We start from the raw sequence: 14,982 nt of genomic DNA, 5'->3' as shown, positions 1-14,982 counted from the left end.
TAATTCCTTTTCCGACACAATCACTAAAAGAACAATGTCCTAGGACCAACTGTGCTGGGTCTTACTTAGCCCCGGGGGCTAGCCTACATTCCTCATGGATTTCAAATGAAATCAACATAATCAATGAAGTTCCCAGGGTGGCTTTGTTCAAAGTTGACAAAATACATCCCCACCCACCTCCCCAGCCTCCTGGAAGAGGAATTTTTATTCCTCTATTACAGTTGTGAATTCAATGCCAAGTTCTTTCTAAAATGCTCACCCCGAGTGTCCAGCAGAGGGAGTCTCAAGGAGGTACTTAATAAAGAGAAAACTGTTTCATTTTAACACTCTAGACAGTGGGAGCTTTGACTGCAGCCCCCCTCCCCTAGACACAGATGAACAATGAATGCCCGACATGGGCTCTCCTACATGTTCACGTCCCCACTGGCATGTTTCTAGTCTACGTGGTGGAGTGATCCGAAATTTTGTTTTGTTGTGTGGAACGTTTAAATAGACCTTGTGTTCTTCGGAATCAAAGAGGAAAGCCCCTGGAATAACATTTCTCTGTTGCTTTCTAAACAGCCCCTTTGTTTCTAAGAGACTCTGGAAAAAATATTTACAGTCCATAGGTTATTTACAGCCTCGTTATTCAGAGCCTGACTGGTAAGAGAGTCCATGCAGAAACCTAATTCATTTAGAGCCCTGGAACTAATAACAGATTTTCTTTTCAGATAAGTTTTTTTTTTTTTAAATCAGACTCTCCTAACAGAGATAAAACTATTAATGAGATCCCTGTTTCACTCGGCCCAACAGTTCCCTGGGTTTATAGGATTACAATCTCCCCTAGCCCCTCCTCTTGGTTCCTGGCAAACCCGTTTCCCTCTCATTTGCGATTTCATACACAGAATATCTGAACAAAACCGAAAGAAAGCCAGATGGACCCACGCTAAAAGTATGTAAAGGGCTGCTATTTCAATGATTTCACGAGAGAAACATTTTCACGACGAAATAACTGAAAAAATCTGGCACACTTTGGTTGAAAAATACCCGGTACTACAAGCACACAAAACCCCATACAAGTGTAAAAACTTAGTTGATTCCGGCTTGATTTTCTCGCTGCAAGCTGACGGAACTGACTGAAGAGAACCGAAAGAGTGCGCGAGGAGCTGTATCGCCTTACCTTTTCTTTCTTCTAAAGACAGTCAAATGGGAAAAAAATCAGCCAACGCCAGGTGAAGGTGCACAGCACCGATCTACCCAGGCCGAGCCAGAAAACCTTCTTTCGCACACCCTTCCCCGCCCCCCAAAAAAGCCAAACTACATTCTCCCTTCCACACGCCAACTGCGGGGAGATTTTGAGCCTATTTCATTGTTCTGCCTGGGTCTGAAATGGACTTTTCATCTCAACCCTCTCTCATCGCTTGGCCCCTTTCAATCGGATTCCACAGCCACCACCACCACCCCCAAAAAATCGGAGGCTCGGGAAGAATAAAGGAGTGTGGGGTGGGAGTGGAGATGTTTGGAAAAGGGAGCAGAGAGGACGGACAAGTAGAAAGGAGATCGTTTAAAGGTAATGGGGGAGGACCGCATCACCTTCATTTATCACAAATAAACAGAAAGCAGTCACGGATCCGTCTTTTCCCACACGCCGCCCCCATTTCTTTTCTTTGGGCAGCAGCCCACCGGCACACACCCCCCAGCCGCCTTCTCTGCCCTGGAAATAAGATCCTGCTCCAGGCCGGCTCCGGTCCCGTCTGGACCCAGGATGGGGGCACCGGGAAGGGTCGCGAGCCCCCAGGACCAGGGCCCGGGGCTGCGGCCGGGGGCTGCCGGGCGAGGGGCCGCGGGCAGAACAAAGCTACGGGGGCCGCGGCTGGCCGAGCGAGCAGGGGGATCGCGGGCCGGACGCCCCTTACCTTCGTACACGGGGGCCATCGGGGCCGGGGTGTCCGCGGTTCATGGCAACGGAGAAGGGAACGCGGCGCGCGAGCTCGGCCCCCTCAGCCTCAGTGGGAATCTGCCATCTTGAGCCTGTGTCTCCGCTCTCGGCGCAGCCCAGGCCGCCAGCGCCCGCATCACCGCCTCACTTGGCCGGCGCCGGGGGAGGGGGCCGGGCGGGCGCGTCGCCGCCACCGCCGCCGCCGCCGCCGCCGTAGCCGCGGCCCGGGCCCTGCGCGGGGGGCTCGGCCGGCCCGGGGCGGCTAAGGCGCCGAGGCCAAGGGCCGGGCGGGTCCGCGAGGGCGGGAGCCGGGGCGGGCTGCGGCGGCCAGGGCCCGGGCCGGAGCTCAGCTCCGCATGGCTGTGAGGCGGGGGCGCCGGCAAAAGTTGCCCGTGAGGAGCAGGGGGAGGGGGCGGGGGCGGGGCGGCGCGGCCGGGCGCGAGCGGGCGGGCGGGCAAGCGCGAGCGAACGAGCCGGGAAGAGCCCCAGGGAGTCCGCGCGCAATCGAGCGCCGATGGCACGGATGCGAGGCGGGGAGGGCCGAGCCGAAGGGCAGAGCGGGGCGTCGGCGGGGGCCGAGCGCGGCCCGAGGGGAGCCGAGCGGCCGTGCGAGCCGGGCTGGGCGAGAGCGCGGTGCGCTGGCCCGCAGCCGCCGACCGGAGCTCCGCGGTGGAGGCGGCCACAACTTTGTGTGTGCGTGCTTGGGAGTGCGCGCGTGGGTGTGCGCGCGCCGGCCGACCGGGCCGGGGAGCGCGAGCCGCTGCCGCCGACAGCAGTCCCGCTGCCGGGCAAAGTGTCTTCGCCTCAGCGACTACGGGCTCCGTTCTAGCCGACACGCGGGGGAAATGACTAAAGGGAGTGGGCGCGTAGTCCTCCCGGGAGAATGTCGGGGGAGCTCCCTGAACTGCTCGGGGAAAACGCAACGTCAGGATGGACGCCTGATCCCGATGTTTGGAGAGCCCTCTCCTCCATCATCCCGGTGGGAGGGTCCCACCTAGCGGCTCCAGGGTTTTGCTTTTTTTCTGCTCACTCAGGCCGGAGCGAAACGTTCTTTAAACTCTCCTAGCCTGGATCCCTGCCCTGATTTGCCCCTCCAGCTCGCTTCTGAACGTCTGCACGGGATGCCCTGCCTTTGCCTCCAACTTACGAAAACTTGTTGAGTCCTGATATATGAATAGTTCATAAAAGAAATTAAGTGGGTGACAACAAAGCTTCTGAAAAGCCAACAAAATATTAGAATCCAGCAAAAAATATTAGAGCCCATTGCCCTTAGGAAGGTCGACTGTTGTCTTATAAACCCTTTATTTTCAGGTATGAATACTGGACACCTGATGTAAATTGTATTTCCTACCTGTAAATCATAGGTCCAAAACAGTTTAGAAGCTGCCTTAAGGGTGGGGATGTAAAATGATGGCCTCTAACTCTGGAGAACTTTCTTTAAAACAAGCCCATTGTTTTCTTTTTAAGACCAATTTTTTTCTCATTATCTTTCCAGCTTCTGTATCCCGTGCTAATCCACCACCCAAAAATAAAAAACAACTTAGCTCCTGCACAAACGTAGCTGGCTTTGTTACTGGAAAATAAGTTTCACTTCATTTTGGGATGGTCCTTGATGGCCATCTTCTTTGCCTCAATATTTCATATTACATTACACTAGTGCTTTCCTTAATCTAATGTTCTTCACGTTGTAGACTCCTAGGCGACCATTGGTAAGGGGAACCTCAGAGATCATCTAGGCCTGCCTTGCCGATTTGCAGTCCAAGAAGCCCACAACAGTAAAGGATATTATCCAATGATACAAAGTATTGGACCTTAACTTTAGATCTTTAGGCCCCTACGATCTTCCTTCACACTCTTCACTTGTCCCTTTCTATCTCCTTGTAATCTTTAATTGGTTTCCTTAGATTTGTTCATGGCCAGTTGCTCCTAAATACTGCTGTTCTCTCAAATGGAGTGGTTCTGGCCACTCCATGCTCCTACTTCTATCCTCTAAAGACTCACCTTCATCTAGTGCTAAGTCTTTTAGTTCCTTGGCTTTTAGTCAAGACAGACAGGTTCCAACTTACCTCTCCTAGGACATGATTTCAACAAATCACTGCCTCTCCAGCCCGACTGGTTTACCTGTGGTCCTCTGCCAACCTTGCTCATCTATGCCTTTGCCCAAAATGTCACATTCCCACAAGTGGTGTCTTCTCTCTTTAAAGAATTCCTACCTCCCTGCGGGTTGGCTCATTTCCTCCATAAAACAACCTAAATAATGTGAAGAAGACAAACCTGAGTTGAAACCCTAGCTCTCCCACTTGGCAAGTGTATGAACATGGTCTCCTTGTATGACCTCACTGAACCTTGGTTTCTACATCTTAATTATAATAAGAATATTAATATGAATATACGCTCCCCTGCACTCATCAGTTTCTACCCCGCCTTTACCACATAGATATGCAATTGCTTGTTGCTTCCTCTGCCTATTTCCATGCTGGTCAACAGAACTCTCTCCAACCACTCGTGGCACTGAACGTATGATGAAATGCAGCTAGTGACTGAGGAACTAAACATTAATTCTAATAGGCACGGGTGGCTAGTGGCTACCATATTGGGCAGTGTATCTCTAACTATAAGCTCAACGAGGGCAGAAACCACACAGGTCTTACTTAACATCTTATCCCTAGCAACTATTCATTGCCTGATGCATGTAGGCAATGCGTGGTAATGACAACTTATTGTGTCCTCACCTGTATCAGCACAGTGATTAGGAACTTGACTTTAAAAAAAAAAAAAAGTGTTTGATACACTTCTCACCACTGCTTCTGAGATTAGATTCAAGAGAATTTGTTTAAATAATAGGGGTTCAAGAAGAGGTCATGATTACTATTCCAAATACCTCCCCGTGACCAGCCCTACTGATTTTCATCCTTTCTTTCCCTAGGATGATCCTCCTTTTGGTGTAAATATTCTACCCCACACCTGTACTGACAGCTCCTTGGGGCAAGTTTTCCATCAGGCTTGCTAGGATAGCCTTCACCTCAGTACTTGCCCCGGCTAATAATGGCCTCTAACTCCATCCAAGATGCTGGTGCACAGCAGATAATCTGGGTAGTCTTATTCTCTGTTATTCTCTGGAATGCCTCCCAGATAGACAGACACACATGTGTGCATGTGCAAGCATGCACGCAGGCACACACACTATACAATAAAATGAAAGTGGCTTGTGTTATCTGAAAACATCTTGATGTTTCTTCCCATAGGAAAGCAGACACTGTGGTCAAAGAAATGGAGTCTCACGAAAGAAAAGCACCTCCTTTTTAGGCCACTGTGACCAGAGCTGTCCCTTATGGATGCAAAATTTCAGTTGAGGAAACAAACAAACAAACAAACAAAACAGCTGAGCTAGCATTTTTGGTATCAAATAGATGGGAAAACTGTATTGAAGTGAACTTCAATTTTTACAAACCTCCAGGCTGAGGAGTGCTAATCATCTCTTTTCCCTGTAGTGGGCACAGTCAAGTAGGTACTAGGCATAAGCTAACTACAAAGTGCCACTGTGGGAAAGCATGGGAACAGGAAAGATGGTCTGAGATGGTGACCTGTGGAACACCAGTGTCTGAACCATGGGAAGAGGAGAAAGAGTGTCTATGGATGAGAGGGCAGAGAGACAGGTGGACAGTTGGGCAGACAGGCAGGCAGGCAGGCAGGGAGACAGATAGGCAGACAGCAGGGAGACAGGAGAACTACAATGCCTAGAAGAACAAAGGGCAAGATGTGCAGTACTATCTGGTTCTAAGGGCACCATGAGAGAAGATGGAAAGGTCTGATTAGATTCATTTGACAAACACATAAGATGTTTAGAAGAGAAAAAATAAGACAAGAAAACTAGCAAGGAGTTGGTAATCATCTTCTTTTTAAAATACCTTTTCCTTTAAAAAAAAAAGGTGTTTATTTTATTGTATGTGTTTGAGCATTTCCCTTTGTGTGTATGTGTACATTTCAGTTATGCCCAGTACCCAAGGATGTCAGAAGAGGGGGTCTGTGCTGACTAGTTTTATGTCAACTTGACACAAACTAGAGTCATCAGAAGGGAGTCTCAATTGAGAAAATGCCTCCATAGTACCGGACTGTAGACAAACCTCTAGAGTATTTTCTTAATTAGTGATTGATGGGGAGGGCCCAGCCTATGGTGGGTGGTTCTTTCTCTGTCTGGTGGCCTTGAAGATTCTGTGGTGTGTGTTTTCACAACTGTAGACATAAATACAGAATATGTCCTGTAAGCAACTCCCGTTGCTGAAATGAGGCTAAGGCTTGCCCACATTTCTAGCTCCTGAGAGAGTAAAGCTTTGCTTCAATTTGTTGAAAGGTGAATTAAGAAGACATAGCTGTGGGCTGGACAGATAACTCAGTGGTTAAGAGCACTCGCTACTCTTGCAGAGGACCCAGAGTTCTCATTATCCACATTGTAGCTAGAGACCATGCATAACTCTAGTTCCAGGGAGTCTAACCCTGTCTTAGTTAAGGTTACTATTTCTGTTATGAAACATAATGACCAAAAGCAACCCAAAGGCAACTTGGAGAGGAAAGGGTTTATTTCACTCACAGCTCCATACAACAGATCAAAAGGAATGAGGGCAGGAACCCAAGACAGAACAGGGACCAGGAGGCAGGAGCTGATGCAGAGGCCATGGAAGGGTGCTGCTTACATGCTTGCTTCTCATGGCTTGCTCAGCCTGCTTCCTAATATAGAACACAGGACCACCAGCCCAGGGACAGAACCACCCACCATCGGCTGGGCCCTTGCCATCAAACACTAATTAAGTGTTAATTAATCTACAGTCCAATACTATGGAGGCATAAGATACAATATACTAGGGGTGTGGGTCTTGTTATTCCCCCCAAGGTGTTTGGAGCAGGGGATCTGTGTGAGTTACATCTTGTTCTGACTCGGTATCTATTATTCTTGTTTTCCTGACAGCTTCTTATTTCTGAATCCGAGCCTGTGGTCTATCTTGTAGAGATGGGCCTAGAGGAAGCGGGTTATACTCTCAAAAATCACCTCGGTGAGCAAGTGAGATAGCTTCATTTGTAAAGTGCTTGCCTTGCAAGCACAAGGACCTCAGTTAGATCCCTAAAGCCCACAAAGCAAAAGAAGCTGGGTGTGTTAACAGTCATTTGTAATCCAGTCAGGCGGATCCCTAGGGCTCATGGAGCCAACAAACTAGTCTACTTGGTGAATTCCAGTCTGTAACAAGAGAACTATCTCAAAAAGCAAGCAAAGATGGAAAGAAGGTAGGGAGGGCTGGAGAGAGGAAGGGATAGAGGTGTGGAGGGAAAAGAAAAAGTTAAAGTAAGGGAGAAACTTCTGAGGAATGACACCCGAGGTTATCCTCTGGCTTTATACATAGATGTGGGCACACTCACACAGAAACACACAAATCAGACCTCTACTTTGGTCTTGTTTGTCTCTGTTTTCATTTCCAGTATTGTGCCTGTCTCTTTTTCTTTTTATCTTTCCACACATTCTTTATTTCATCTACTCCTCTTTTCTGTTTTGATTCTGTTTTTTTTTTCAAATCATAATATAGCCCAATTTTATTTTTACCATTGTCTTATTAGGTTTTTTTCCCCCTACAGTTATCCTTAATAAATTCATTTATATTTCTGCCTTCAACTGTTGCTTGGTTTCAATGATCTTTTTAAAGAGAGTGGTATTTAATAATGACACTTAAGTGACAAATATCACGCCCACAGAGAATTTTGAAAGAGTAGGCAGTGCATTCAAATGAGCAATAATAGCAGCTATAGCTTTAAGGGCAAAGGGTAGAGCAGAGTGGAGCCTTGGCAGGGCAAAGGGGAGTGACTGTAGGAAAGACACAGCAGCCTCAGAGGACTTGCATGGACAAGGCCGGCCGGGGTGACAGAGGAGCAGCACTCATTTTCTGCTGTTTATAGGAAAAACAAAACAAACAAACAAACAAAAAAGCAAGAAACAAGAAACAGACAGACATCTGGGCAGGGCTGTGGGTAGGGCAAGGTGATGCCCAAAGAGTGTCCAGTTGAAAGGAGCTGAGGAGAACGAAATGACAAAATGTAATTCACCAATGCATGAGAAAGAAGCTGAACCGAAAGGTGCACAGGAAGACAGCGCAGTTTTCCTGGAGGTTGCAGGAATGGTGGGCTGGGGGCATACTCGTCCATAAGAAGTACTTCTGAGAGTTAACAGGCCCGGCAGAGGACTTCCTGTGATGGTGGGAAGGCAGGTTGGAGCCCCTTGCATCCATGCAGCTCCGGCTAAAGTTGGGCACACAGGCAGAGAAGGTACACAGAGACGTTTGAAAGGAGGAAGTAGCAAGAAAAGGAGGCTGAAGAAAGATCTTCCTAAGGCCAGCACATTCTGTTCAATCAAGCCAGCCTGGCCCAGGGTGAACCAGAGGGTCTGAGCAGCACTGTGCATCATGCTTATATTGCAAGTTTCCCCCTGCTGACATGGAGGGCTGGCCCGCGTGGAAGAGGACTGTTGGACTGACACTGACCTACAGTTCTTAGTACAGTTCAATGCAAATCCCAGTGTCCTTCCTCAGTTCCTCCCCTGCTGGATCTCCTAGGCAAAAATCAGTTAGACAGTCATTTTTCTCTGTCACTCTCACTCTCCTCTCCCTGCAAACTGTTTCAAATTTCCCTTCAACTTTCCTGGTCATTTTCTTCTCTCTCTCTCTTTCTCTCTCTCTCTCTCTCTCTCTCTCTCTCTCTCTCTCTCTCTCTCTCTCTCTCTCGCACACACACACACACACACACACACACACACACACACACTCCTTGAGAAATTTAATTCATTAGCTGTCCTATGACTGCTTATTTTGTGCTAAATCTCTATATCAAGAGGTGAGAGTATAAAAGCCACGGCCCTGGCTTTTGAGGTGCTGAAGTGCAAAGAAAAACCATCAGTGAAAGACCACAATACAGTGCAAAGAGCACAGTCATGACAGGGATGGATACCTGTGGGCTAAAGGCAACTCCGCAGGATGAATGGCAAAGAGTGTGTTTGGAGCCAAGGGTGACATCTGCGCCCAGCCTGTGGATTCTGGCAGAGGACAGCAACATAGAAAAGTCTGTGTGACCAGGATCTGTTCAAAATGAGAATACCGCCAAACAGGAAACTGGAGGGGGAGGCTATGGTTGAGAAGGACACTGGGGACATTGTGCCAAGATGAGGAACCTGCACAGTGTCAGATATGCACCAGGTGTGGGGAGAAAATGAGTGTGATTCTGAACATGTTGAGTTCAAGGTTTGTGGGATATTCAGACAGGGGTGCTCAGCTGCAGGTGGGTGTTAGTGCCTGGAGTTCAGCCAAGGAATTTTCAAGGGAGAGAGACTGTTTTGAGTCATGTGTGTATAATAAGTTGCTAATCCACAGGAGGCACTGGGGGGCGGGGGAGCAGCAGAGGCAGGCTGAGATCACACAGGGAGGTTATATGGTTTTGTTTGTCAAAGTTGTGACCCTTGAGTCACCTGCATCAAAACCCCATAGGAGATAACTAGAGACAAGGATCTAGGTCATGCATTGAGCCCACCGACTCAGGAATCCAGGGGTGGTACCTGGATTAGCATTTTAACTTATTCTCTCTGGCATAAATTTACTTAGTGATACTATGTAGCCAGTTCCTTTGAGGGGACGCAAGAAGCATTGCTCGCAAGATGCACTGCTTTCTTTGCTCATCCTTGATGTACTACATCTACATAAGCTCTTCTGCGCAGCTTGCTCTGTCTTGACAAGCTTCTGTGTTTGTTCTTCAGGCTGATCTTTGTATTGATGGACTTCCTAGCTCTGGCCCCACGCTTCCAGCAGCCTTCTAGAAACCTCTCCCAAATGGAACTCATCTGCTCTGCTCTTCTTGGAGAACCACCATCCTCTCAGGCTTCCACAGCCATCTCAGAGGCACAGTACCATCCACTGTTTCTCTTCTTGCAGGTCCTCTCCCTAGGGCACAGTCCCCCTCCCTACTGCCAGCCCCACTAAGACTGGACCCTGACTCCAGTCTTTTTTTTTTTTTTAATACATATAACTTGTTGATAAAATTGTCTTTCTGCAAGCCACACCATTGCTCTGAGATGTTGAGTCATTGCCTTGCCTGCTCAGTAAACCTTAATTGCCTTAACCAGACACTTTAATCTTATTTCCATCTGCCCCAAACCCACCTTCCAATCTTGTTCTCCCCTCTTGCCCAGCCTGTGTCCTGAGCAGGGGCTACACCCACCTCAGTCCCTGTACACACCCTCTGTCTGTTTTCTTCATCCTTTCAAACCCAGTGAAAGTTCTTTCAGGAAGCCCTGCCTGGCACCTCCACTGCATCCCAGCAGTTTGTCTTTGGTCTCCTCAAAGCACAGGCTGGTTTCATTTTTGCCGTCCCATCCCATGTAGGAATAGAGTTCTCTGTTTCATTTTAAAATGATTTACCTTCCCTTCTCGGAAAACAGCTGAACAAGAATGGAACATGGGCATATGTAGGGTTCCACTCTATCACTCCCAACTAGATGACAATATGAAATTTACCTAAGCCTCAGTTTTCTCATCTGTGGAATGGGATAATGCTATCTGCACTAGTAGAAATCAGCAGAGGACAAAAGCACTTTGTGAATGCCTTTGTGAAGTGCTATAGTGTCAGATATGAAGGAGGAGTTTAACAAGCGCGTTGAGTTCATGAAAAAGGTACATTTCGGAACAATCTTTAAAGTGTGACCTGTGAACACAGAATGTAAGTGACTGAACACAAGGAAGAATTTAGTCTTGGGACCACTTGCTTTCAGTTTAGCTAAGGTTCACATATTTCCACAGCTTCAAAGTTTCAGGATTCTTTTTGCTTAGTTTCCTGGAACTTTTTCTCTATGGAGCAGACCCATGAGGTATGCAACTTGGGTTTTATTTGAACAGCAATGTGCCTGCCCCAGGAGTGATAATCTAAGTCAATTTGGTAAAGCAATCTTGTTACAGTGGCAGCTGTGTAGTGGCCTGTTTCTAGTCACGGAGGTAAAAGGTGAAATTTGAGGCTACTGGGAAAGCGGTTTTGATAAGAATATTCCCTAGGAAGACACTGCCTCCCCCCACCCCACCCCCACTTCTTCAGCCTGTCATTGTAGGGTAGGGATACTAAGTTGTTGCTGGAGGATTAAGGAGTCAAAGAGATGGAAGTGAGGAGGTGAACCAGCCTTGAAAGTGCTGATCTCTGATCTGATTGACAGAAGACACCTCTCCGTGAATGTTTCTGTCACAGAACAGCCCCTCCTTGCAGCTAATAGCATCTTAATTTATTTAAGAAATCAATTTTGTCATTTCTTGATAGTATTTTTATCATGGTTGACATATAGCTCTTTAAAAATATTTCTACAGCCTCAAAGTGTAAAAAAATAAATAAATAAAAAGGATTTTTTTTTTTTTTGTGGAGGAAACAAAGGGTCCTTTGTCACAGAATCCCGAAGATTTTTTGCTGTATGTGTGAGATGAATTGGAATTTTAAATAATTTGCAATATGGCAATATCTTCCATTCACATTCCATTTGCCCTGGGTGGTACTTAATCAGCAGTCAGAGTTGCCAATTTGCTTATCTTTTCTTTAGGAGACAGACACTGCTGGCTGATTTGAGCTAGCTTATTTTATCTCCTTGAGGTGGATTCTTAAATAGAAAGCAGAACAACAAAAAGATCTCTCTCTCTCTCTCTCTCTCTCTCTCTCTCTCTCTCTCTCTCACTCTCTCTCTCTCTTTCTCCCCACCCCCTCTCTCTTTTACACACACACACACACACACACACACACACACACACCACCACCACCACCACCACCACCACCACTACCACCACTACCACCACCGCCACATTCTTTCTTGGTCCTTTTGACTTTATTTCATTGATTCCCAACATTGGCTGCATGTCACCCCAGCAGTCCCTGCACCCATGAGTAGGAGAAAGAAAGATTAAGACTCAGAGGCTAGGACTGGGGTGGTAATGCGGAGGTAGAGGAACTGCTGCATATACATGATGTCCCAGGTTCAATATCCAGGACCACCCCCATCTTACACCTCCCCCCACCACCCAATTTTGAGTCTAGTTTGTGCTGTGTAGAGAAGTCCAGGCCAAACACAGACAATAATAGTGGGATTTTGTCTCGACAAAATGAAAACAAGCCTTTGGATGTTAAGTACTTTGAGGGTAGAGAAGGTGAGGAAGCTTGAGGGTGATATGACCTGGTAAGCAACAAGATGTCACCACAGGGCAGCTGACTCTGAGCCAGGCAATGGCTTGAGGATGGCCAGGGAATGAATGTTTTAGAAACTTTGGCCCATGGGGCATTACAGGTGATGCCTTTCCTGTCCACCACATTTAACAACCTGTTTTTATCACCCCTGCTATCCTCTACTTGAACCCATTTTTCTTTTCCTACTATTTGTAACCCTTGTTTTGTTTTGAGAGAAAGGGTCTCAGACAGAGCTCTGTCTTGAACTCTGTATAGCTAGGGATAACCCTGAGTTCCTGATCTTCTGGGTGCTGGGATTACAAACTTCAAAGAGATACTTTTAAGTGAGGGAAATAAAAGACATAGTATAGTTGCAAAAGAAACTAAGTCTATTGACATAGTTACTAAGTATCTGTTTATCGATACACTAAAGAACAAGATCTAACCAGATGCCCAATAGCTACAAAGTAGCAATGAGTAGAAACAATAGTTCAAGATATCTGTAACAGTTGCCAAAAAGATTAAAAGAAAAAAATCTGTGATTGCTGGTAACAAAGTTAAAGTTTGTCTGCTCATAAGATGGCAAACTCAACTTAGAGGTTTTAAGGTCAATGAAAAGGAAAACGTCCCTACCCCCTGTATATTCAAGTTAATAGTGCCCCCTGATTGCTAATCTATGAGCCAACCCTGATGAATCTGGGACTCTAAGATATGGAAATCTCATTCTAAACCCAATGCCACACACCTATAATCCCAGCACTTGGGAGCCTGAAGCAATAACATCACTTTGAGTTCAAGGCCAGCCTGCATTACATTAGTTCAAGGTGTCTGGGCTATGTGGCAAGACTGTGTTAAAAAAGAAAAGCAAAATTCTATTCTTATCTTAGTTTCCTGGGTGTGTGTGTGTTTGTTTGTTTGTTTTGGGTTTTTGTTTTGGTTGTTGTTTGTTTTTGTTTCTCTGTATATACTTAATAGTCTTCTAACATCGTAAATGATTTACTTATTTCTTGTTTTTAAATTTTGTTTTTTAATGTTCCTATTAAGATGTGAGTTTCACGCAGTATCTGGCTGTTCTGCTCACTGGATGTGATGACTACAGAGAAGGCTCTGTAGCATCCGTATCATTGGCTCGTTTGTTAACTTTTCTGTGATTTGGGTTTTTATTTTGCTTGTTTTTGTGTTTTATTTTATGTCTTTTTTTTTTAATTATTAGTCAACCATTAGAGGGTTTACTACATGCCTGATCCTGTGACTTGTATGTACTAGTGTTCCAGTTGGGGGCAAAAAGCCAAGTGAACACAGGTTACGGCCAAGATAACGCGATCATTCTCTGATGAACCAATGATGATAAGGTGAAAGATGCAGTGAGCCCTGCAGCCCACCAAGTTCACTCTTTAGCATACTGCCACAGTCAAGAAGGAAAAAGGTCATCCCACTGAACTTTGAATAAATCTCCCCCCACCTCCCTCTCTCCCTTATTTTTCTCTGCATCTGGAACAATACCAAAGAGGATCTAAACTCACAATACATGCCAAGAGTTAGGAAATCTCCTATTTTCCACCCCCAGCTATCCCAGGGCTTCCTCCTGTGGATTAAATTAAACTCTCACCCTCTTTCTAGGGGTGAAGAAATCGGGCAGGGTAAGGATTTCAGGATTCTCCTTGGTGGTTAGTGGAGAAGGCGGCTGTGGCCACCCTCTTATGCTGATTTTACTCACACCCAGGAGCACATAGATCAGGGACATTGTAGAGGGAGTGACATGGAAACCAAAGCCTTAGTGTTAGGGAGGAAGAAGATCTTTCCCAGCAGCAGCTCTGTGGAGTCAGAGGTCACAGGGCTCAGTTGAGAGACATTCAGTCTGACTAGAGCATAAGGGCTGACCAGGAGGCTGGTGAGAGAGGCTGAAGGGAAAGGGGGGAGGAGGGAGGGGGGAGGTCAGAAAGGAGCAGGGTGTAGCAGGCAAGGCTCCCAAACCGAGTCCAGGAGCTGAGATTTGCTCAGAGATAATGGGAAGTTAAGGAGCCACCAGATCAGCTACAGGTGGTTATACACTTTTATTGGCTGCAAAGAGGCCTACATCGAGGAGACAGTATGAGGGGGGCATTGTGATGGTAAGGGACAGTAGAAATTGCTAGTTTCAAAAGATGCGTGTGCTAGAGGCCGACCTTGGATGTTGTTTCTTAGGAGCTGTTCCCCCTTGTTTTTGAGACAAGGTCTCTTACTGAACCTCAAAGCAGGGAGATAGTATGAGCTTTATCTGATGTATTTATTTCTTTATTGTTGCATGTGTGTAATACGTGTGCACACAGGTGTACACATCGCAGAATATGTGTGAATGTCAGAGGACAAACAAAAGGGTCAGTTCTCTCCTTCCTTGGTTAGCTCTGGGGATGCAACTCAGGTTCTCAGGCTTGTAGAGCGGGCCTTTACCTGCCGAGCCTTCTTGCCAGCACTCTTCCTGTATACTTTAGATCATGTCTGGGTTACTTACCCTAATAAAATGTAAATGTTCTATAAGGAGCCATTATACTAGACTGTTTAGGAGAAACAATGACATGTTCAATACAGCTTCAGTTAAAAAGAATCCTGATCAAGGATACAGGATCCTTAGCTATAGAAGACTGACTGCCCGTACAATAGACCATCAAACAAACCAAATACAGTGCACTGGTACCCCTCTGAAGAGAATGGGCCTTGGTTACCAGTCCCACATCCTCCAGAGACCAAGGGTGCAGCACAGAAACAGGACTAGTGTCCCTGCCCTGTGCCTTGGTTCTCTACCTCACTGCAGAACTGCCAAAAACGTGTCCCCAAACCTAAGGATGGTTAGGGCTGGAATCCATTCTTGG

General features: G+C 46.7%; 1 protein-coding gene across 4 annotated transcripts in view; it reads right to left on the bottom strand.

Annotated features, from left to right (window-relative positions):
- Nucleotides 1–2,060, bottom strand: part of Hipk2 (homeodomain interacting protein kinase 2) — a 193,343-nt gene extending 191,283 nt beyond the window's left edge. For all 4 annotated transcript variants that reach the window (XM_085840688.1, XM_085840689.1, XM_085840691.1 and 1 more), the window contains exon 1: nt 1,896–2,060. In XM_085840688.1, the coding sequence (XP_085696814.1) occupies nt 1,896–1,914 (19 nt within the window). In that variant the 5' untranslated portion in view covers nt 1,915–2,060. The remainder of the gene's footprint in view (nt 1–1,895) is intronic.
- Between the last annotated feature and the right edge of the window lie 12,922 nt (nt 2,061–14,982).

The sequence above is a fragment of the Mus caroli genome, unplaced genomic scaffold (assembly GCF_978045245.1).
Source record: "Mus caroli unplaced genomic scaffold, Mus_caroli_1 scaffold_7, whole genome shotgun sequence".
Taxonomy (NCBI): domain Eukaryota; kingdom Metazoa; phylum Chordata; class Mammalia; order Rodentia; family Muridae; genus Mus; species Mus caroli.
This window is presented reverse-complemented; position numbering and strand designations above follow the sequence as displayed.